Raw genomic sequence first — 25,284 nt, 5'->3', positions numbered from 1 at the left:
CTGCGCCGGGCGGGAACGCGGGAAGGAGACGCGGGGACGGGACAGAAAAGTAACTTTTATTGTCGTGCCGGCCGGGCGAGGAGGCGGTGCTGCCTGGGCCGGTAACCGTGCCGACCCGTTTCTGCAAGGTTTGGCGTAGAAATCCACAAAGAAAAGGTGCCTACGGGCAGGAGGAACCGTAGAGCGCTTACCTGGAGCAGCGGCACCACGGTCCTCGGAGGACGGGGAGGGAGGGAGGGAAAAAAGTAACCTGGTGCTACTCTTGACTACAGTAACATACTGCCAAAAAAACTGGGGAAGGGGTTGGCAACGAAGGAAACACAACTTCCACCTGCCCGATAACGACATTCAGTTCTCATTTACAAAGCAGGCGTTTCACTACTTTCAGCATCCGCGGCTGAAGGCGTCACATACACCGACTCCAGGCTATACGTAAGCTTTGCTTTCCAGGGGTTCACCAACACCTGCAGTCTGCCATCAGGAGAACTCCTCTACTGATGTTGTCTGGGGCAAAGAAGTCACTGGGGGCTGAGGATCAGGACTTGGTTCCTGGAACTTCTTGCAACTAAATCTAAAATGAAATTTTAGACAAATAGTGGTTACTAGCTCAGAGTATATAGAGAGAAAACAGTCTAAGATAAAACTGAAAAATAAGTGACAGTATACAAAGATGACAGTGTTTAAAATTCTATGTAATTGAAATTAATTACACTTAAATAATACAGCATCTGGAGATATGCTATTTTCTAAAGAGTGGAGGACTTACTGAAAGACTATTCCATCCTTTTCACTTACCAATGAATTTTAAAGTGAGCAATTTACTTTCAACAGCAAAATGTGAACTGAAAATAAAAGGTTACCTGATATAAGCAGAGTCATCAAAAGCCATCTGCACAGTTGCCATCAGAGTGATGGTTACAACTGATGCTGTCAAATGCTTCTGCTTGAAAAAACTGGCTGGGGGTTGAGGGCTGCAGCTGTGCTGGAATGGCAGGTACCACAGACACTTGCTGTAACGCAGCTGTGACTGCAGAGAGTGTACGTCCCAAAGCCTGAAAGTGTCATGAAATAGACTGTATTTTTAACATTCAGAAGTGTTATAAACTGATCACAAAAGAGGGTGTGAAGTTTTAAGAAATTCTTCCAATGAGGGAGGTAAATATATTGAAAAAGTACAACTACATTCGTACCATAAAATTACATTTGTTCCAGTCTATACATGCATCCTGGTTTCAGCTGGGATAGAGTTAATTTTCTTTCTAGCAGCTGGTATAGTGTTATGTTTTGGATTCAGTATGAGAAGAATGTTGAGGACACACTGATGTTTTCAGTTGTTGCTAAGTAGGGTTCAGACTAAGTCAAGGATTTTTCAGCTTCTCATGCCCCGCCAGCAAGAAGGCTGGAGGGGCACAAGAAGTTGGGAGGGGACACAGCCAGGACAGCTGACCCAAACTGGCCACAGGGGCATTCTATACCATGGGATGTCATGCCTAGTATATAAACTGGGGGGAGCTGGCTGGGGGAGACCGCTGCTCGGGAACTAAACTGGGCATCGGTCAGCAAGTGTGAGCAACTGCATTGTGCATCACTTGTTTTGCATATTCCAATCCTTTTATTATTATTGTCATTTTATTATTGTTATTATTATCATTATTAGTTTCTTCCTTTCTGTCCTATTAAACTGTGTTTACCTCAACCCTCGAGTTTTACTTTTTTTCCCCAATTCTCTCCCCCATCCCACTGGGGGGGGGGGGGGAAGTGAGCGAGCAGCTGCGTGGTGCATAGTTGCTGGCTGGGGTTAAACCACAACAATATGGAATGCCTTTTTCAGCATCGTAAAATCCACTCTGGGATGAAAGCCAAAATCCTGTATCTTTAAGAAAGAGCTTGTCTATAATTATTCTTTGAATAGTATTCTGATATCCTTGAACAACAAGACTGTATTTTTTTAAGTAGCACTTAAGTCCATCACCTCAGCTCAGATAAAATGAGATGTTCCTGCTACTCAATGTCCCAATTCTCCAGATTTGCTGAGTCCTACACACAGCCTCAGCAAAGTCAAAACAGATGCCCTAAGTGCACATGAATCTGGACTAACAGATTCATTCAGTTGGGAGGAACATATTTCTCTGCCTACAGCTGCAGGAGTGAAATGAATTCACATACCGCATGGCAATCATGTTTTTGTTTCTCACCTGTGTTTCCCCCTGTGGTTGACACTGGGTTTGGGTTGGCTCCATTGTTTGTTCCTCTTCTTGTTTCTGACTGGGCTGTTGCTCCTGCAGTTGTGGAGCTATTTGTTCTTCAGTCAATGCCTATGACAACAGAAACAGATGGAAGGCAGGGATCACAGTGATAGGCTTCTTTTTAATTATTTTAATTCTGAGTAGATAAAAACCATGACTGTTACCATGAAGTCAGGTAAAGATTTATCCTGAAATGAATTCCTAATTGTCTATACCAATAATTGCAACAGAAAATTCTGACTTGACAAAAAATTATTATATATCAGGGCTGCCTGCTTCAGACATTGCTAAAATACCAAAAAAATGAGACAACCACAGAAGTGTAAAGGAACAGATCTGGAACGGACAGCTGATGCCCTGAAAGGGGATTAGGCAATCAAAACTCATACTGAACAATTTTCAGTCTTCTAAAAACTCTTGTTATTTTTCCTTATTCCCAGCCTTTGCAATTGTTTTTACGTGAGAAAGTAATTGAAAAGATCTGAAAATGAAAAGGATTGAAAAGCTATTGAAAAGAACATACAGAGTGGAATTGACCTGGAAAAACTGAACAGACCTTTTCCTGCATCGTCATAGGCTCTGCACAGATGGAAACAGCCTCAGACATAGGTAGTAGCTTGTCATAGTTCTCAGCACTGAAAGTAAATGAAGTAGCTTAAGCTAACTGAATTTTGTGCAACTATTTCCATATTCATGGTATTTTAACACAAAGAATTTTAAAATTCTGGAAGAGGAATCTGCAATTAAGATCTGAAAAATCTGGGGATTAGCAGGGAACTCCAGCCAGTTCTTTACCTAGAAATATGACAGCTATATTATCAGACCTGAGAAAAGAGTTGAAAGCCTGGCCTATCCCTCCTGATACATCACAGGGAGCAATTCTGAAGCACTTCAAGCTTTTCTTTACATCAGCACAAGCACAGGTTTGATTCTTTGACAGTAAATGCACTACTTTAAGTTAAGGCTGAAGGTCATCACAGCGCTTCTGACAAGAGAAACGCCCCTGTGAAATACATTTCTGCTTAAGAGAAAAGAAAAAAAAATCACCAATCAGGCCACCAAACAGATTAAATGTTAAATCTGGGAAAAATTATCATTGACAGTAGGAATAAACTTACAGAAACCTATTTGAGGAACTTCTCTTTCTAGTAGTCATTGTCATCAACTCAAAGTGATTCATATAGATTTGAGAACGCTCAGAATTCTTGTCTTTAGCATAAGCTTGTCTAACACGAAGAGGATAACCACCTGTATTCTGGAATAAATAGAAATTGAAGGCTTAGGTACCAAAAATACATAGTCGTAAGTGCCCTGTCTCAAAAATCATAGTTTACAGTCTTGACTGAAGACAATTCATATCCTGCCACTTAAATAAAAGTTAAAATAAATAACTCCCCTTCCTTAGTTTTAATATAGTGATAGTGCAAAGTGATACATCCAAGGTGCTATCATTGTCACAGCACTGGGGAAATTCATATTCTTAAGTGTATGGAAACTGTAGTAAGTATAAACTATAGTAGTCATACTGACAGGGGAAGTTATTTATTAGCATTTGCTTGTATACCAAGCTACTCAAAATTCTAAAATACAGTTATTATTCTGCTTACTAAACATTCGTGTAGTCCACAAAGAGCAATGAGGAATTAAAAAACCAAAACAAAACGCAACAAAAACCCCAAGCCTTCACAATATAATGAACATTTCAACATAAACTCACCTCTCCTTCTGGACCTGCAAATGATTTTATGTAATGATTTTGGCATTGCTTTGGGGAGCGATAAACATAGCTACAAGAGTTAACGACATCACTGACAAAGTCCCAGTTTGCTGTCTGTGCAGGTGACACCATAGCAAGGTTTAAAGGAAGTGTCCGTAACTGTTTCACCGCCTAGGAGGCAGAGAGAAATCGAACCAGTGTAACGTTTCAATTAAATGCTTTTTTTGTGTGCACAAGCACGTATCACACTGTATTAATCAAGGTCTATGGATGCTGTAACAAACTTCCACGTAAAAAGTTTTTGAAGTCAATAAAAAGGAAGTACCATCTTACTTTTAACAGTGCCAAGTCTTCAGCAATTAGCCATGCAGGGCTATCTTGCCCAGTGTCAGTAGCTGCATTGATGAGAGCTGACAAAGGTCTTGCAAAATACGTTTTCTGTTTTACCCAGAGGAGGGTCTTCTGAGCTTTGCTCTTCTGTCGTGTGTTCAATATTCTTGGAGTCACTTGATCAAAAAGTGAAGGTGGAGGAGCAACCATCCTTCTACAGCAACGCTTCTTACTCTCATCTGAAGCTAATTGGCAGGACACAGTTGTTATCTCCAGTGAGAAAGGAACTATGTGCAACAAGATCATGACAGAAAACTGATTGCTGCAAATCATCTGACTAATGATAAGTCTTTTGCAGTACTTTTCTGAATGCAGGTACTTTCAACCTATGGTCCTCTAGTACAGTATTTGACTTGATCGATCATTTTTAAATAGCTTCTCACTTCACTAGGAAAATAAGCTTAAAAACAGATCAAATGGATGAACAGGAGTCTCATTGCTTTACTCCTGCTCATTTAATCCACCTGTATTTCTATTTCTAATTTGTAAGGACAATAGCAAGTTTTCACAGCGCAGTCCCTCTGCTTGCACTCTACGCTCAATCATTTTGTCTGAGTGATATCAATCTTAACAGAGATAATGGTACATGCATGCCTAAATTTTTAAACACAAACTTAGAGATGTTCTTGCAAAAGAGTTTTCATATTGTTTCACACAAAAATGTTACCACACCTTCCCATGCAATCCAACTTACATGACAGATCTGTTCTCTGCCGCTTATGTGCCTTCCTAACAAAAAGAGGTGGAAGCTTAGACTCTGGAATCGGAGTACTAGTATACATCAGACACATAACAGAATCAGTGTAGACATCATTGTGATTCTCAGGTACAACAGGGGGAGTCCAAAGCTACAAAAAACCCCAAACCAAAACAAAAAATCAGCAACAACAACAAAGAAAACCCACAACCCACAGTTTGCCATTAATTACAGTATTTCAGGTAAGGTTTCCTTCAGATGAAGCAAGAGCTACTGACTTACAGGCATTATTTCTACTTCTCCATCTGGTCCTTCACAGACAAATTCCTGTATGAGAAGCAAAGAATTTTTGATACCTCAATACATCATCCAGTCCAGAACCCAGCATAAACTTGTTTGCAATAACTATAATTCTAAAATTACGGTAGAAAAAAAAGTATTTTAAGGAATTGTTCTTAATTTTCAATATTCTTCTCAAGCTCTTCCTTCAGTTGTTATTACCTTGATACGTAACTGTGCATGTCCATTCCAAGTCAACCTACCAACCCACAGTTCTGCCAAAACAGCAACCTGCTACTCTACAGAATTAAAACCATCTACAGAGTGACAGCTTCAGTTTCAAGAGTACAACAGTTCTGCAAGGCCACAAGACTAGTGCAACATGAACCCAACACACATACTTAAATACATGGTTCATAGTCATAATATACAAATTCTTCGAAAAGCAGGGACTTGGCAATCCCATGATGTTACCGTGTTATAAGCATCTTGTCTGGTATACGTTAAGAGTTCCGCTTCCTGCTGAAATTTTTCTTCTGCCTTTTCCAGCTCCTTGGGATGCCGATATTCCCATTTTATATTTGCAGGTTTTAACTCCTTTTAGGAAAAAAATTTGTACACTCTAAAATATTTCCACTTTTCACAATAAATACGCTAACAGCAGTAAATTGCCACTGATTTGAGTCTCACCTTTTATAGGCTAACAGTGACAGCAAAGTTAGTTGAACTGACTTTTCACTCTTGGATAAGGCCCTCATACCAGTAAAAAGAAAGGGAAATATGTCTACATGTTAATTAGGAACCAGTGTGTTTTTAGACCACGATCATTTTGAGCAAAATTTCAGTGCTCATAAACAAACAAAAAACCCCAATAAACAAACAAAAAAAACAAATAAACAAAAAAAAAAATCTGACAACAGTTGGGGTTTTCTATTTTGTTTTTATTAATTACTCAGAAAATGAAATATAGTCGCTTACCTTGTTGACTTTCTGGCTTTTTTGATCATTCAAAGTATGAAACAATTCCAAGAAATTCAACGCATACTTTTCAATTGGCTTAAGCTGTTCAGAAAAACATTTTGACACATTGCTAGTTACTTAGCTTTTGAATTAGAAACATGAAAATAACCAGTGATTTAAAAACAAGCAGAAAAACACCCCAACAAATAAACGTATTTATTTTGGTTGCAAATAACGGCACCATAATTAAGGTAGAAAAGAGATCTAAGGACCAAAAATCTGACATTCTGGTCGCTAGCTAGTCTGCTCACATCCCACCAGTATCACTGAGAATAGGCTCCAACTATTGGCTTCCATTTTGCTAACCAGATTAAAAAAAAAGAGAATCCCATCCAAGTTATTATGCACACTCTTGACTGGTTGTTAGTAAGCAGGCTGCTACTTGGGTTTTGCAAAAGTAGTCAGAGGGAAAAGGAGACAATCAGAATATGACAGAACTTAGGGAATGCTAAGAATAGTCATTTCATGGTTAAGAAGAAACAGATCCAAGGCCTTTAAGAAAAAATACAAGTATCTGGCAAAGCACAAGACTGTAAAACAGTTTTATATCACAAGATACAATTTAGTCCACTGCACTTCACAACCCTCAGGAGAACGTTTGATGACTTAAATGTTTCAGTACGTGAACAGATCTATCAATAAGCTCAGATTTTCTCCCAGGATTGCTGCAGTATTTAAATTTGCACAGAACTGTTTCATGTAAATGGAGTGGAAATAAGATACTTTATGAAAGCCACTTGATTGTTGCACAGGAAAGTAAATTTCAAATATTTCTAAAGGTTTACGTAAAACAAGAGAAATCATCATACCTGATCCACAAAGCTAGCCAGCTGTTCTAACTGTGAAGGAACCATGGTATTTCTTGAATCACACAACTCTGAGTCTATATCATTTCTTATCTCAGACAGTGTCTCTTCTGTAAACTTTCTGGAATCCTCTTTTGCATATTCAGAGCAAAGAACCTTATGGAGACATGTTTTCAAGTAATTGATAAGACAATGTATGATGTCTAAAGCTTTTTAATCACCCTAAAACTGAGTTTAGAAAAGTCAGGTTACAGACACATTTGATATCTTTTGCTGCAGGAGAAGTTGTTTTCGTTTGATTAAAACAATGTCAAAAATAGTGTAAAATTACCATTGGAACAAACACAGTTTTCTTTCTAGATAATTTTATCTTCTGATTTTCTATGTGAGCTAACAGTTCAGGATTTTTACTGATTTTAACTGTGATCACGTACCACTGGCCCCCAAACAAGTCTGGAAATGAATATAAAACTAAATGATGTTTAAAATTCTGACTCTGATCTAGTAAAACACTAATTTTTTACATATCATTAAATAACTGCTCACATTCTTAATGTTACAGTACCTGAGTTAATAAGTCTGTTGAACAATCATCTCCCTGAGCAGCCACTTCTTGAATCAAATGTTTAATACCTTTTTTCAACAGCCTCTCTTCGACAGAATTACCACTTATAAGCCTGCAAAACAAAGAAACTCATTAAATACCGTTCCCTAGAAAACAGTGACACTTTCTGAAACTCAACTGTTTCATGTCTAATGTTCCTCGCCTACGGCAGTGAGCACCAACACTCGTTTAGATTCTGTCAGGTATTTTCATAGGAAATTTTGTGTTTGTTATGTAGTTTATTTGAGGAAAGCTTTCTTTTTAGATCTGATTTCGTATTCTCAAAACACTGGGTTCTTTTAAGTTCTTATTTTTGAAATGCACAATAAGCAGTATTGTCTTCTATACAACTGGATTTTTACAAAAATCCTTACAATAGCAGGGTATTCGCTAAAAGTGTCTGCACTGCACACCCATGCACACCTGGCTAATGGTGTAAGGTGAGCAAGAGCTCCCCTCTGCTTTCAGCATGTCCTTCCAGGAAAAGAAACAGTCCCTTGAGAGAAGCTTTCAAATACATCTTAGAACTACATGAACATCAGTATCTCATCACTAATGGATTTGAAATCCAATGATAGACCATCAAGAAAGACATTAATTGTTTATCAAGAGCAGAAAACACCCACAGATATTAACGTTCGTTTTGACTGTCCCAACACAGAAATCCAGATGGCTTACAAGATGAAAGTGGGAGTGAAAGACAGGAATAGAAGATGCAGTCAGGGGAAGGACAGGGTTTTAATTTTCTCTTTAGTCTGAAGGGAAGAAGCATGTATGACTGATCCAATCTTTAAGGGGATCTTAAAAGACCAAATGACTTAAACTAAAAGGATGACGTCAACCAAAAATCCTAGTTTCACCTTAAAACATCTTCCCTCTATTCTTGACTTTAAAACACCTATACTATTTCTTAGCATAAAAGTCACCTGTATATGTGAGTATCTCTGTCTCTTGCAAGTTTATCACACCATTCTTTAGCCTTCGTATCCATCAGTGGATCTAAATCAGTGTCATAGAAGACAACGGTATTCGCATTTACATGGCTGACACCTGTGGAAGGAGTGTGGGAAGAAAGAATAGCACAGAAGAATCGCTTGTCTTGGTTGAAGTTTTTTATGGATTCCTAAAATGGGTAGACAAGCAACTTAATTACAAATTCACATTAATAAAGCATAAATATCTAAAACTTTTTTACAGAATGAGAAGATCAGAAAAATTGCTTTCTTATTAATTCCCCAACCTACATTAAGCATGCAAACATTTAAAGTTATCTGACTGTCCACGTTACGGATCTATACAACTCAAAATTAATTTGTGTACCATTAAAACTATTAAGTTATGGTGCAGTCAACCAGATAAAAATCTAAAGATCTATTACAGTAGTCACATTATATCCTATGACTAAGCACACCTCACTGGGTTATTACATTCTCTGTGTGTTTCATCATTTTTCTTGTCTATTGACTAAATTGAATCCATTCTATTGTGCTGCCTTGTGTTGCTTTAAGGCAAAGTATTCCTTCATGATTTATACTGCATTTGACAGAAAGCATAACAATGCAATTTGAAATAAAAAATAAGAAAATAATAACTTAACTATATTGTTAATGTTTGCTCAAATTGTAGGCCCCAGAGGATACTAAGAATCTTACTGGGGAGGGAAATATGAGCATACCTTCAATTTATCCTCAGGCAATGCCAGGGCACTCGACAAAAAACAAAAGCCCCTGGAGTAAGGCTGAGGAAGTGCCAACATAAAAACAGCAACTACATTTAAAGTACTAACAATGTAGATGGCTACAGATAATGAAAGGAAAAGCAATTATCAAAATGCTATTGTGAAATAAAACGTCTGTATTTCAAGCACAAATTACTCATAAATGTAGGACAGCTAGTGGCATACCTCTTGGCAAACACCCTGATGCCTCATCAAACAGTAATATGACTGACATATTTCATATATAATTACATATTTTGTGCTACAGCTACATAGATAATTTGCTTAAATAACTAATGAAATTATGCAAATGAATTTTGCAAATGTATTAGACTTCCCTTTAGCATTTTCCCTCCCACTATGAGCATCTATTAACTATTAGCTTGAGTAAGAGGTCCTTTTACCAGATAATGCCAACTGTGAGCACCGCTGTCATTAACTCTTATGTATGTGAGAAAATGGAAGTTCAAGAAAAGCTCCAGTATATCAAGCATTGGAATCATCTGTGTCAAAATCAACACACGATGTCTTCTTGCTTTCAGCTTCCGAAGCAAGACAGCCAGAGCTTCCATCTTGCCTGTTCATGAAATAAGAACGTGAAGGTTCTGTGGGTAGCATTCAACAATTAAGAGAAAGCACATTTGCACAGTTATAATAGGTGGTGTTTTCTTTAATACCTGAATCATGCTGCACCAGTCGGGGATTTGGAAACTGCAGAAAATGAGGCCTTGCTATATGCTGCATTGAATGGAGGTAGGGAAGTATCTGTTCCTTTAGACTAAGCTTCAAGACCTTCATTTCATGGGTATATGTATAAGGAGGATTTGCTACATACAAATCTGGAGGAGCAACAGCTACAGCTGGCAATACACACAGGTCTCTGTAAAGCAAACCAAAACTTTAATATACTAATTTTTAACAGCTTGGGCTATTAACTACTCAAAAACAGTAATAAAGAAGATGTCTGCATGGAAGCATAAAAGACCTGGCTAAAGGTAATTGAAAGTAAATCAGTAGATGAAGTTTAATGTTAGCATCAAGTAAATGCAAAAACACTCCAGATCAGAACAAGACAAGAGGAAATTACCACCATCCATAAAGTTACCAAAATAAATTGACTTACAACTCCTACTTTTTTGTAAGTATTCACACAAAAAAATACAAGATATGTCAAAATAAAGTAGAATTGCTATATAACAAATAACAATTGCCATTGAACTATTAAGAGTTTTAAAATCTTAGAATGATCTAAAATTATACATCAGGCATGCAAATAGATTCTGCATAAAGGCATTTAGCCTGCAATAAGGATAAAACAAGGCAACTCATTTATCACTTTTAGCATTTTACAGTACTTATATAAATACCCTGGTTTGGATGGTAGTAGACACCCGTGAAATTTGTGCAAAGACTGCAAATGGATTTGTCTCAATTACCTAGTAACAACATCCTTCAGGGCAATCTGTTGCTGCTTCAATGTCAGAATGAGTTCTTGCAATGGATCCTTTCGAACCTCTGAAGTGCTTGAGTATGGAAGGCAATTTGCAAAGCCAGCCCAGCACCATTTGTTAATCCTGGCAGAACAATGCTGAGACATTTTTCTTTCACTGATCCAAGAGCAAATTTCCAACAAGTCTCTGCCATACAGGGGGGTTCTGGAACAACGACGCTCATTCCCAAAATATATTTTGTCCAGGTGTTCTTTTAGTTGTCTTTTTTCTTCTATGATACCCTTTAATTCAAAAATCTTACCTGAATGTATTTTGACCAGATAAAGCTTATATGAAAAAGAAATTTATGCAAAAGAAAGTTGAAAATAAGGATAATTTAGTTAATGCAAGTTCTATGAATGACTATGAAAGGAGACGTGAGCAGGAGAAAAGGTGACGATTAGAATAGTATTTGTGATACAAAGACTGATGTAAGGTTTGATAGTTTAATGAAAAATAAATCTGCTTTCGTAGTTTATGCATACTGGTAAAAATATAACGGGACTTTCAAACTGCTATTGGAGAGTCCACTAGTACAGATGGATGAGACTAGGCAATTACAATATTCTACATGCTTTAAATATTAAAGCTTTGACTATTTCAGCAAACAGATATGCACACGTGAATCTTGTAAACTATACATTGTTCATGATCAAGTATATACTCTATCATATAAAGAGTTAGCGTAGTACCTGAGTTGGACACGAAAGTGTAGACACCAATTCAGATTTAGTACTCAAGTCATCCACTGTCACATTAATAAATTCATTTTTCCAGGAAAGCAGCAAGACAAGAAAAATATTTTAATGAAGAAAAATAATTTAATTTCACAGACACATGATATTACAATATAAGGATATTGTAGCTTCTAAATTTTTGATTTCTCAATCATTAAAAAGTTAAAAAGAACAAAGAAAAAAAAAGAGAGGAAAAAAGAGAGAAAAAAAAGAGAAAGATATGAATTGAATCTTGTAGCACCTTACTTTACCTTGATGCTTCAGAGACTGTCTACCAATAAGCTGACAGAACTGACTGTAAGACAAAGTAAATGTTTTCCCTCTAAACTGTAATGTTACAGGCTTCTCTGGTTGAGCAATTCTCTCTTGTGCTCCAGCTGTGGAAACAATTGGGCCGAGTATGATCTTGCTGGCTGTTAAGATAAGACAAAAAAGGTACAAGGTTTAAAAAGAAGACTTTCCTCACTGTACACTGCAGGATTTGACTGATTATCCCATGCATATAGTGTGCCCTATTTCCAATGAAGGGCAATTTTACTCCAGGCATAACTCTTGGGTTGCACTTAACTGCAAACAGACTAGGTCTCCCCCTAATACTGTGTGTTCTTAAACTACACATGAAAGAACTACACTGTTCTTCCCCTCAGTACCACTGGTAGACCTCTTAAAAAAACCATGATTTCCTAGATACAGTTTGACTTGTAGTTCACAGGTGTACTCATTTGATTTGACAATGCACAAACTTTGCAAGGGCTTCAAGAGTCTGCACAGGTATATTTCAAGCAAAGTCTTGGGGGAAAACGGCCACAGAATAAGAGATCTTTTCCTGCACAATTCATTTTTAGCAATGAAAGAAGTTCTTAGAACAGTTAACACCACAAAAGAATAATTATCAGATATAATTTTCAGTCTCCCTTCATACTGAATGCTTCCCATTCAACCGTGCAAAAATTTATACTGTACCCAGCTGAAATCAATATGTAGAGAATTTAGAAAAGGCCTGAAAAAGAGTGTGCTTGAAATACTGCACTACATCCCCAATCATCTGAAAATGGTCTGTTCCACAGGGCTGTATCATATCAAAAAGACCCAGTTAATAATGACCTTTAGTAGTGGCTCAGCAGAGACCCAGAGAATGGGACAGTGGTAATGCCTAAATCTGCTCAGTCAGTTAAGAACGACATGTGTGAAAAGCTGTCTCACGCACTGCAGGTCAGGTCTGAGGGGAGAGTTTCATTAAGATGGTATACTTGGAGACCAACACAACTGCCTGCAAAATTTCCAGTGTTTGCACAATAGTATCATTCTGCTTATAAAAGAGAGACAGATAGATCGTAAGAAATTTTGTTTTGATTTTGTGAGGGAACTGCTGTTAGAAAACTGCTAATGGAACTTGATATTCAAATATGTAATGCACAAACGCATTGAGTACAACTTCATTTCTTCCCCAAATTCAAGCAATATTAAAAAAAAGACAGCAAACCAGAAAGCAATGGTTTATTATATATACAACACACCTTTCCTATGCTGATTTTCTGAAAACATGGCAAGGGGTTGTCGTCCTTGTATTTTCCCATGATGATCTGCCATAACCATTGCTGTGTCCACTGTCTGCTGCAACTGAGACCTTGAGAAGTCTCTAGTCCTACCTTCAGGTTTCTGTCCATACTGCACTGGTGTAAATAACCTAAAAATTAACAAATTGTCTGTCTACACATACAAAAAACATTAATGAGGAAGTTGTTAATCCTAACACAAAAATCAAGTTAAAAAGCAAATAGTTATTTTTAGTCAGTAATCTGAGCTAGAAGAGGTACCCAGCTGCACAGCATACAGCAGGAGGGATTCTGCTTCTCTCAACTCGCAGAAGAAACAAAATATACTGTAAAACACAAGTACACCAAAAGCTCTGAGGCTTCAGTCTTCTCTAAAAGATTACATGGAGGGGTACAAGCATGACAGAACTCCCATATTCCTTAATCATCTCTGGAGTCTGAAGACAGCAAGAAAACTCCCCAAAAGATGCTAATAAGGATCAAACTTCTTAATGGAGCAAAGTCTTAACTATGGCTAGGTGCGATGTTAAGTACAAATAGCAGGGGATCTCTACTTCCACGCATCTTCAGGCAGTCTGGTTTTAAAAACATACTGCAATTGTAAAAGCTGACTTCACAATAACTGTTTCATATATACTACTTTGGGGAAGCTAAAGATGTCTAAACAGCAAAAGAATGAGTCCTTTTTCTGCTTTACATATATATTTTAGCTATCGCTTCCAATTCTTAAATTTCATTAACTGACAAAGCTCACTTCTGGCAGAACATCCTAATAGAACGAGTGCAGGACATCCTCCTTGTTGCCTGTTACAGCCACATGTTACACAAGCTGTCTTGGGCTTCAGCAACCACACTCTGCTCTTACCAGGTTAATTTATTGTAAAATGTTGAAGTCTACATTGCTCTACAGCAGAATTACATTTACTCCAAGACACAAAAATGAACCCTCCCAACTGCTCTTCAAAGAGTCAATAACAAAACCAAAAAAGTCAAAATTTAACAGAACACCTTTTTTCCTTCCCGTTCCCCACCCCTGCAGAAAAAAAAAACCCCAAGATTTCTTTAAGTGCTTTGCAACCACATCTTAGTTAAAATTAACTAGGAGAAGATTTAATTATTCTGCTTAGGAAACTCTACTGCAGAAGTCGCTTTCACTGTTTGATCAAAACTACAACAGACTTCAACCCAATAGAGTTTGGCAGGAAGGATCACAACTGAGCCTTCATGAATGAAAAGAACTATTAAGTGGTAAAAACCAGACTGCTTTCCCTCAGAAGACTGGCATACAGTCTTTAGCAGTGATCAGTTTGGACACAAAAGATAGCAAGAAAACCAAATGCTTCCAAATGAACCCTCTCAGCCCTCACAAACATTATTCATTTTCACTTGTTACTTAAAATAAATAAATAAATTAATAAGTCACTGGAATACTGCATACCTATTTGGTTTGAGCTTCACTGGCTCAAGTCTGGGTGACGAAGGAGAACAGTAGATCTCTTCAATAAGCTTCCTAGTTACCTTCAGTTTTGGCAGTATTTGTGCTTCGTAGCAAGTAATTTGGTTCTCCATCCCAATCACATCAAAGAGAGACCAGTCTGCATGCTTAAGTCATTAAAAAAAAAAAAAAACAAACAAAAAAGAAAACAAAAACAACCTAAAGGAATATTTCTACTACCATTTAGTTGCAGTAAAAAAAACCCAGTAGTAATAATACCACATTATCTGAGAATGATTAAAAAGCTCACAGCTGATGCCAGAATTAAACCAAAACATGGCAGAGCCAAGTGTCATGTGATCTTGCAGAGAGCAGCTGCCGTTACTTTAAAAGGTTTCAGCAACCTACACCATGAAAATAGAGCATTATGCTCATGTTACCAAGAGTCAAAAACAGGACACCACCCTCAAATTACAAGCTCTCCAGTTAATTCAATGCTTGTAATGAAAACATTTGTCTTCGTAGAACTGGCATTCCAGACTCATCCACTCCCACCTTGATACATTAACCCTACTTCCTTCACAAGCCTTTGACACTCTGTCAGCCCCTCAAAATGATTTTTCCAACAGACTTAAAGGAGTAACTATTTGAATTTCCCAGGACAAATAATGCTACTGTTCTAGCTTTGTGCAGTCTTTCTTAAGCCTCTAATATTGCTACAATCACTACAAAAAAAAAAAAAAAAAAAAAAAGGATGAAACCGCTTGCAATTTAACTATAGTCTGTTTGCTAAAGTTACAACTAAACTGTGGAACCTGATACAGCTTCTCATTTCCAGAGCTGTACACAGCTTAACTACACCCTTAACTACTCCTCAGGACAGGACAAGAATGGCACCTTTCTCTTGCTTTCAAGACCCATCAGTTTAGGTTAACTGGGGACTCTAAGCACAACCAGAAAATGTTGCAAAATAGCCTGACCTTCTTTGACAAGGATAGCAAATTCCCAGCATACCTACTAAATTCACTACTACTATAAAGTCAATGGTTATTATTTATAATCTCAGCAGTTGCTTCTAAAAATAAATGAATTAGCAATTCAGATTTTGAAGTTTAATTGGAACTTGAATTATGTGTGAGAAATTTTATGTCCTAAGCCACCTGCTCTCCTAGTCAAATCAAGCCAAGCACAAGAGAATTACTTCCCTACTCACCTTCCAAAGATCCCATCCTAATGCATTCAGCACTAGAGAAGCAGTTGTAAACTCCAGCGTGTCTAATATACAGGAAGAACTTGGAAGCCGGGGACTTATCAGATCAGGATGATTACACACCCTTAGCAGCTGCATCAGAATATGGAGGACACTGACAAAGTGCCCACTTCTAAGACATTCTTGAGTTCTGTTATTTAAAGTGAAAATATAATTTAAATTACCTTTAAAAACAGTGCTTTTTAGGAGCTTAGGTCTTTATGCACACTCAAATTGTTTTTCTGAATAAATCTGGTAACACCAAGTTATCACACTTAGAAAAGTATGAGTTTAAAAATGCAGTCTTCCATTCCTCCAGCTTCTCTCACATTCAAACTTTTAATAATTTATAGAATATATTCTGATTTTAAAACTCATATTATCATAAACCTGAATTTCTCAAATAACCACTCTATTTCAAATGGAAATGACATTGGGTAATATATGAAACACATATTGTCAATATTAAGGCTTTTTTTTTAACACCTGAACATCTACCACTTTAAATTATCAAATTCACTAGAAAATACAAACCAGACATATCAGAAAAGCAATGTAACATATAACCTAGGACATTCAGTTCCTAAATAACTTAAGAACTAAATTTAGATAAAAACTGTGACACATGGTCAATTGTCTAAGTTATAAATATTTTGTCCCATAGTCTGCAAATACTGTTTATTTATGCTTCTTTTCACCCTGTCAAACAACTGGATATAAACAAACAAATACAGGATGAAGAAATGGCTGAATGCAGTTACCACTTAGTGTAGAAGATGATTAGCCTGCACAGCACTGTGATTATGCCAATGTGCTTAAATCTTTACGTTTGCCCATGACTCACTTCGAAATAACACACTAGCAAACAAGCTCTCTTATTGTAACTGAAATAGTTCCTAACTTTAACGATGAATCAACAATTAAGAACTACTCAACAGATGTACCTTGGTTGAGACAAGATGTCCTTATACATTGACTTCTGCCGATTAGAAAGAGTACATGTAAGCACGTGCTCATATTTCCTCGGTAACTGCTTCTCAACATGAATTTTGGACCTCCGCAAAATGAATGACTGCACTACCTAAAAGAATACAAAACAATAATTTCCTAAGTGATGAAAATTGTAATTTTCCTCAGAGAAAAAGATACTAGTATTAAGACACTATCCTCAAGGGAGACGTACTCTCTGCAGTCTCACTGCAACTCTCTGATAATGATCTTCATTCACCTCCGCAGATGCTACCTTCGTAAAATCCAGATAGGATTGGGACATCCCTGGGAACAGGAAACAGGCAATGGCCCACAGATCTTTTAAGGCAGTAGGCAGAAGCTTATCCATCAAGAGTAAACGAAGATGACTGTGAACAACGAAGGTAACAATTAACGTAAGATCTATTTCATAACTTAAATTACATCACAGCAAGAAAATTTAAAGAAACTGCAGTCATAAGTGCTGAAGTTATTTCAGGAAGTAACTGATACACAAAAGGAGAAAGAAATATTTGAATGAATGTTTCAGACCTCTGGAGATTGAATATTGCATCCCAGTGCTTCTCTGTCAGATTATTACCATTCTGCCTCTCATCTAGAACTAGGTACCTCCACTGTACTTTCATGAATGCTTCATAGTCATTAAAGAATTGCTTGCAGGAGGCAATACATACATTAAAGTTGTTAGGGTCAGTCCATTCCTGCAATAAAAAAAAAAAAACACAAAAATCCTAAAGGCTTTTTTGATGGCTTTCAGAGCAAAGACTATTACGCATTTCCTCTTCTGGAATTAAAATAGATTATCTTGCACTTTATCCCAGTGCAGTTCTTCAAAGCTTTCAAAATCCCCAAAGGGAAGAGAATGCTCAGTTTAACTCTCTGGTTGTGATGTTTGAAACGTTATATAAAATATCCTTAAGAGAAACTGTTTTTTAAAAGAAGAACAAGCTTTTCCTATAAAACACATAGACCAAGTTTCCATCCAAAAACAATTGGCAATGAAAAACCATCTTTCCTTAAACATTTTAAAATTGTTCCTTGAAGAGTTTGAACAAATTTCAGAATACTTATACTTGTTGTTACAGGTTATCAATAGAATTCATACTTAAAGGATAAACTCTAATCTCTAAGATTCATATGCGTCAATCTTTAGGTAAATTCTACCTGGAAGGATCAAAATTATTATAGACTTGATCACAGAAGCTGCCAAATGTGTGAATTAACATCCTGATATTTACTTTCGAAGGCAAATAAATTAGAAACACAAGACACAAAGTTAAAATTGCAAGAATGAAAGGAAAAGTCACAGAACTAAAGGAATAAATATGCTCAAAGCTATGGCAATTTTGCTAATTTTCTCCTGCTCTGCTCAGGTTACAAGGCAAGAGAAAGTTATTACAAGATTTATATGGCCCAATTCTACAAACTTAAGAGAGAAGTGAAAAATTGCTAGTCAATCTAAGATTATATGAAGGACTCCAACAAGGAAACAAATTGAAAAGTAACTGGAAAAGACACATCATCCCAAAAGGAGGGATAAAAGTTGTATGTTGTAAAAACATTAATGGAGGAACCCAAGAAGTTCCCTGTAATTATGGAAGTTGAAAATGCAAAAAACAGAGGAGGGAAAAAAAAAAAACAAAACAGCAGCATATTTTGCAAATAAGTTTAGTGAAGTTTTGAAGCCCGAAAACACACACATGGCTTCTAAGCTACAAGATACACATCAAACTTCCTGTTGCTTCTCCTGGATTACACATCAGTTTCCCATCCAAATAATGGCTAAATTCAACACGTTTTCTTAATAAACTTCTGCAAATACTAAAATGAGGTACAAGTCACTGGAGCAAAGATGTGAATTTCCCCATACAGAGATCAGGTACTAGTCAAAAATATCTGTGCAAAGGGACATCATGCTAGTAAGTGCATACATACAACTTAAAAGGCTAGCCAGACAGTGCTGGTAATCAAAGCAGATTTTATTGGTAAATATCAAACTCTGCTTATGAACTAGCATTCATGAGATGAAGAATTATCCTCATTCTTCCAGTATGCTACACAACAAAAGAGAAAAGAACCAGGTTGTGATATGGCTATACTGAAGTTTTTAACCACAATGGTATAACCATGACCCAGGCTGATATTTTCTTTCTGTGTAATGCTTATGTTACCCAGTACATGTGTAAATGAAACAATGTTCCACAATACCTGTCTTTTTAAAAAAAGTACTCCTGGGTTCCCAAGATACAGAAGAATTTTCAAAGCAGGACACCAGCATTTCAGTTCAGTCTCCCACTTCAGCACATTTAAGTCTTGTGAAACAACAAGAATAGGTCCCCAGTTACCTATACAGATAAAAGGTACAGCATGACTGGAAATGATTGCATACCATATCTGACTTCGGAACTTAAAAGAAAAGGCAACTATGTATATACAAACAACATACACGTGCACTAACAACGAAAGGAATTGTGTATCCTTTCTTATAAAATTTATTCCAGGTACATTTCTTTCAATTATACATATTAAAAGCAATTCTTTTTCTTCCCTTACTGAAAACACATTCACTAATGAACTGTTAAAAATATAGATTTATAAAATAAAAGATCTACAATATTTCATACCTTCATTGCATGCCAGGTGTGCAAAAAAAGCAACAACTTGCACTGTTTTTCCAAGTCCAGCTTCATCAGCCAGAATGCCATTGAGATTCATCTTATACAGCTTTGCCAACCACTGTAGTCCAGTCTTCTGATAATCTCTAAGAGTGCCGCATAATAGGGAGGGAGTATCACTTTTTACTACTGTTGTGATTTGAGCACTGCCTTTGGGTAACAACGCTTCTGCAGCAGCACCAATGTCTGCTAAATCTGCCATGTATTTCTTTACAGTACATGTGAGATCTGGAAGTACCACTTCCTTCTGAAGGCTCCCTTTCTTATTCAAAGGGTCTCTTATTTCTGCACAAAATAATAAAAATCATGGTGCTGCCATATCTGAGATTAATAATTCATTAACAGATTTGATGCCATTTACAACTAATCCAAGGTCTAAAGAAAACAAGAATTCTACGCTATAAGAACACTCCTAAGTTTGTCAAACTTGACTACATAAACAAGGGCAAACTGCAGTAGGACACGGATGCACACATGATAGTTTTAGTGAATTCAGTTTCATGCGTGGCCCCCAAGAGACATAAAACTAATCCCTGATACAAACAAGAGCTCAGCAACAAAAAGCTTTTACAGTGCATTTATCAAAGCTTTAGTAAGCTACAGGAAGTGAGCGAGCTAGAGAAAGGAAATATTTATGACTGAAAACAAAGACCAAAATACTAGCTTCTAAGCATTTATTTTGGTAAGCTTATACTACCACTACTACCAGTACGCAAAAGAAAAAAAGTCATGCAAAAAAAAAAAAGTCTAGGTTCTTATTACCTTTTTTTGAGATGTTCTGAGAGTTTAATGCTTTCTTCCTCCTCTCTTCTAACTCCACTCGCAGTTTTAAATCTACCACCTGAAATAGAGAGAGATTAGGCGGAAAAAGAGCAGAAGGAAATGAAAAACACGAATGCATTTAGCTTCACATATAGCTATGAATTACTTAACATTTCCTCAACAGTAAGACAGGCATCAGACACGGCTACAATGCAGAACACACAAATCAAAAAATAGTGTGTACAAAACTGACCATGAATAGAAGTCATCCACATAATAAGCAAGAGCTACCCAAGAATAACTCACATCAAAACTTAAATGTCCACAGCGAGCCAACTGCACCAACTAGGGTTAGCGAAGCACTCTCCTTCATGACATACAAGGCCTGAAACTATTCGTGCAACCACAACATGAAGCTATCTTTACCAACAGACAATACTCACCACGTGGGCTGAGCAAAGCTCAGTTGTAAGATTCTCACCGTTATGGTCCAATAGTTTTTTTTATTCAAGACGTCTTTAGATTTTTTTAAATTATTTTTTTTTACCTGTTTAATGGTGCACCAGAAGTGTTCAATTTCTCTAGCAATAAAAGCAGCTACAGCCCTCAGTTGCTTCTCCTCTCTTTTCTTGCATGTTTCCTTATGAAGTATCATATCGTCGTGATGACGAGCCACACTTAAAATCAGCTGAATAAAAACCATAAAATTATTTTAAGTTTTTACTCTGTTCTATCTAAAAAGCATATTTCTAAAGAAAGAAAAAAAATACAGTCCCTCTAGGAGTACTGCCCAAGCTTTACAAACACAGTGGAGAGGCAAAACAAAACTCACACATCCTCAGTGATCACGTCCTAACCATGAAAATGCTGCCTATTCTTCCCCCCCTTTTCTGGTTGAAAATATCAAATTCACATTACTCTCTTGGCAGTTATCATCTTCCATCTTCTTTCTTGAACGAAATCAGTTGCCATCCACTGCATTTCTTCCAAAAGATAATCATGGTGTGATTTGTGCCGTGGGGCCTCTTGGAGTTTGGGCAGACGTTTCAGAGACCATAAACCCTCTTTCCTCAGTGCTGTTATTCGCTGCAGAATTTCATTTTCCTTCAAGTAAACATAATTATACCTACGTTTCCTACTGCACAACACAAAACCAAAATAGAGACACTGTGAAAAATGTTACATGAATAACCAATAGAAACACTATTCAGTCCTTGGAAACATTCTACATTGTTTGAAGTTGCACTTTATTAAAAGATAATGAATAACACATCTTGTGCAGATTTATGTAAAGTCCCTGAAGGACTTTGTGATGCAGCAGTATTATGTAAAATCAGTAGAGAAGTTTGGGATGCAGTGGCACTCAATCTTGAGAACTTTATTTTTTCTCCTAAAATATAGTACCTCTAGATCTCATGAGAAGAGCAGGGCTGATTCAGTGAGAATTTTCACAGAATTGAAATGCTCTGCCAGATGGCAGATGGACAGAATTCTCTAAGAAGTTCATAGAAAAATACATTTAGTTATGGCATTTTTATTAACACATGTAAGCATCCTGCAACTGCTGGCAAGTAAGCACAAGCAGCACAAATTTTCATTGTGATTCCTCCCCTCTTATTCTAAATATGCTGCATGAAAAGTTAAAATAATTGATTCAGTTTAATTAAATCTCCTTCTAGGATTTCATTATAAGAACAAATTCCACTTCCTTAGTGAATCTGCCTGACTCCTTCTCATTCCTTTTCCTTCTTCAAGAAAAATCATATGGTGTGTCTGCACCACTAGTTAAAACCAAAAGAGAGATACAGCTATCTACAGAGCATTCTAAACTTAAATGAACACAACATTTTATTTTAAGGAAAGTTTTATACCCAGCTGTGCTATACAACAGCTATCTGAAGCAAATTATTAGTGCTTGATAAAGTCTTTTGCAAAAACTACTGAAATTATTTGCTCCTTTCTCCCCAGGTTGGAGTAATATATTCTGTCATGCACAAAGGAAAATGCTGCCAGGACACAGTGAGAGGTTAGCACGCTGTTCCCTCTTGCTGCACCTTGTAACTGACTTACCTGCAACCTTCCACATGTCTGAAATTTACTTTGAAGCATGAAATGAATTTGATTCAATGACAATCCAGCACAAGAATATTTAAACTGAGAGTTGGGTAGACATTGCAAATGACATAAATGAACAGATATTTTCTTCACAGAAGTAAAATTTCAAGGGAAAGTAGCGGTAAAGCACCAAAAATTAATCTTGTCTAGACTTTCTTAATGAGACAGATGTTACTGCGCTGTTTCTGAGGATACTCACTTCCCTGTATTCAGGCAGACTATTTAATGGTGCAGAATAGATGACAACAGCAATTACAATACACAGAAAACCAGCCATTCAAAGCCGCATACAATATAATATGCAAATCTGATACCTGTTGTTGTACAGGAACTGGAGTTGGGACCAAAATCCCAGGCTTCTTATCACAGCCTGCTGGTTGTACCTGCTGAAGAAAAGCTGGGCTCCTGCTGTGTGGAGCTGGTAAGGAACTATGCAAACTTGACAAGTTTGGTCCATTTTGCTGTTGGTTTTGCTCTTGGCTAATCTGTTGAGCCACTTGAGGAACAGGAGGCATTCCACCTGCAGGGAAACTTTTAAAAATTGCTACTTCAGTAATTAAAATAGTGGAATATCAAAAAGAACCAATGAAACTGGCAATATAGACTGTTACATAGTTGCTCAAATCAACTTTCTACCATACCACAATACAATTGCATACCTAAAAGGTATGAAGATGCAAATCAATCAGCATGCTGGTGTAGAATGTACTTATCTGCTCTTTAACCTGACAACATGAAGATCTTTTTTAACAACATCCCCCAGAGAGGTGATAGCTAGGCAACCAATCTCTATCAGGGTATCAAATGACCAAAAAGGAAAAATTTCATTCAACAACATCAATTAAAGAAAACAACAAATTAGGCACAGAGGGTACAAACTGAAGCCCAGTGCATGGAAAATGAGATGTGCAGTGCTCACTAAGGTTTCTAAGATTTTCTCCAGAGGGTTTTTAAATCGTATGATAATTGGCATTAGATATAATGTTACAATTACAGAAAATCTCATTAAAGCAATTATCTTTAATTATAAAGGTTAAAACTTACATTTGATCTTAAATACTTTTATCATAAATCATTAATATATGTAGTCGATGTACCAGCATTATTTTAAAGGTTGTGCCATTTTTTTTAAACTGTTATTACAGCTAATTATGAGTCTCTATGTGAGGTACTGTTTTGGAACTAAAATGAAGTTAACCTAATAAAGTATCTTCATTATCAATAAAACGGTGCATTGGTCTACCACTTCCAAAGCTCTATCCACATTTACCTTTGATTTCACTTTTACATTCCCTTTATTTTGCTATGAAATGGTTTTTACGGTTACAGAATTGCTGCCTGCCCAACTTCTATAAAGAGAGCTCACCTCAATCAACGGTGATTGACCTTTTAACTCAGTGTAACCACTTGAATTCTTTATCATCCCAGTAGGTTCATGCAGTTACTTCATTTCTAGCAGCCAGACACAGAGGATTCCTGCAGCACATTCTGAGTCTTGCCTGGATACGCCTGTACTTTGGAGATGACGCGGGAGAGTCAACAGGCGCTCGAGGCTTTCTCCAGCCCACGGACCGGTGACGGCCAACACCGCCGTCGGCGTGGAGGGCGAGCGAGGCCGGTGCTCTCGCACACGAACGACGGGGCGATGCCCGGTGTCACTCGTGCAGTTCCCAGATCTCTCGTCTCATAGAGCGCTGCCGTTTGAGGGGCAGAAGGATTTATCCCATAAATAAATACATTACAGCCACGCATGCCACTAATACAGACCCGAGCGGGGTTTAAATGCTGAAAACGCGACAATGTCTGCAGCACTACCGGCCAGGCTGCGAAGACGCTTTAGTGCGAAGATAAAGTTATCTGAACGGACAAGGGCAGCGCGTTATCGAACCTCCTCTGCCGCGAGATACACCAGAAACCCGTCGGCGCGGTACCGGCACCTTTCCCGGCAGGAACTTTCCAGCCGGCCGCAATGCAGCGCCCGGCGCCGCACGGCTCCTGACCGACCCCGCACCCCGCCACGGAGGGGCTGCGGGACCCCAGGTGGGAAGGAGGCAGTGTCCGTCGGCCAGGACGGAGAAAAACCGGCTCTAACGCCCAGCTCGGCAGCCCCGGCGCGGCACCTGGGTGCGCAGAGCGAGGCGGGGAGAGCCCTCCCCTCCCTCAGCTCCCTCACAGCGACCCCGACCTCTCCGCCGCCCCCGGCCCTCGCACGGCTCTGTGTCCCGCTCCCCCCCCGTCCCGGCACGCACCTGAGGCGCCGGGCCCGCCCCCGGCACCGCTCGGTGTCCCGTTCCCGCGCCCCGCACCTGAGGCGCCGGGCCCCGCCGGGCTCGCCCCGCCCCGCCCCGCCGCGCAGCGGAGCGGAGCGCTCCGCTGGGGACAGGCACCGCGGCGCCCCCTCGCGGCCGCGGCCACGGCGGCAGCCGCCCTTCGCCCCGCCCCGCCGGGCGCTAAGCGATACCATTCCCCTCTCACCTGGGGGGGGGGAATAACCCCCCCCCACCCGCAGAGAGGGCGTGAGCCGCCGAGCTCCGCGCATGCGCGAAGCCCGTGTGGTGGAGGCGGGGGGGAGGCCTCCTCCTGAATGGCGGCGTTAGGTCAAATTCGGGCGGCGGCAAAGAACCTCCATCTCCCCTGAAAGGGAGCCTGTCCCCTCAGGCGGCTCGCAAGCCGCGTCCCAGAGCCTGCCCGGGCTCTGGAGTCAAAGGGGCCCGCCGTAGCCCCGCTGCAGCCTGCGCCTGTCCCCGCGGGCCTCTGCCCACAGCTGCGGCCTTCTGCGTCCTGCACAGCGCTCAGCTT

General features: G+C 38.6%; 1 protein-coding gene and 1 non-coding gene across 2 annotated transcripts; both read right to left on the bottom strand.

The window, feature by feature from the left end:
* Positions 1–41: 41 nt before the first annotated feature.
* LOC142037263 (E1A-binding protein p400-like) lies at positions 42–24,846 on the bottom strand. The gene is made up of 33 exons (XM_075041478.1): positions 24,735–24,846; positions 23,852–24,179; positions 22,800–23,016; positions 21,289–21,474; positions 20,918–21,058; positions 20,371–20,449; positions 19,558–19,893; positions 19,142–19,278; positions 17,465–17,634; positions 17,127–17,301; positions 16,888–17,024; positions 15,908–16,094; positions 14,698–14,861; positions 13,221–13,390; positions 11,955–12,116; positions 11,659–11,714; positions 10,913–11,208; positions 10,154–10,356; positions 9,881–10,053; positions 8,686–8,882; positions 7,721–7,832; positions 7,159–7,311; positions 6,308–6,391; positions 5,804–5,926; positions 5,333–5,377; positions 5,048–5,201; positions 4,297–4,538; positions 3,964–4,134; positions 3,365–3,501; positions 2,803–2,881; positions 2,196–2,315; positions 861–1,052; positions 42–571 (listed from the first exon to the last, which is right to left on the bottom strand). The coding sequence occupies exons 3-32, from the start codon at positions 22,998–23,000 to the stop codon at positions 879–881; spliced, it is 4,764 nt and encodes a 1,587-aa protein (XP_074897579.1). The 5' UTR covers positions 23,001–23,016; positions 23,852–24,179; positions 24,735–24,846; the 3' UTR covers positions 42–571; positions 861–878.
* LOC142037482 (small nucleolar RNA SNORA49) lies at positions 9,366–9,506 on the bottom strand. The gene has a single exon (XR_012652389.1). It is a non-coding gene; the product is annotated as a small nucleolar RNA SNORA49 (small nucleolar RNA).
* Positions 24,847–25,284: the final 438 nt, after the last annotated feature.

The sequence above is a fragment of the Buteo buteo genome, chromosome 11 (assembly GCF_964188355.1).
Source record: "Buteo buteo chromosome 11, bButBut1.hap1.1, whole genome shotgun sequence".
NCBI lineage: Eukaryota > Metazoa > Chordata > Aves > Accipitriformes > Accipitridae > Buteo > Buteo buteo.
This window is presented reverse-complemented; position numbering and strand designations above follow the sequence as displayed.

What these genes read in the sequence shown, in the direction of transcription:
- LOC142037263 (XM_075041478.1), bottom strand. Translation starts at nt 23,000, where the DNA reads ATGCCTCCTGTTCCTCAAGTGGCTCAACAGATTAGCCAAGAGCAAAAC. An exon ending in CTCACAGTTGGCATTATCTG is followed by an intron (nt 8,883 to 9,880) that starts GTAAAAGGACCT and finishes TACCCATTTTAG; the next exon opens with GAATCCATAAAAAACTTCAA. An exon ending in GCAGAGAACAGATCTGTCAT is followed by an intron (nt 4,539 to 5,047) that starts GTAAGTTGGATT and finishes CCTGCCAATTAG; the next exon opens with CTTCAGATGAGAGTAAGAAG.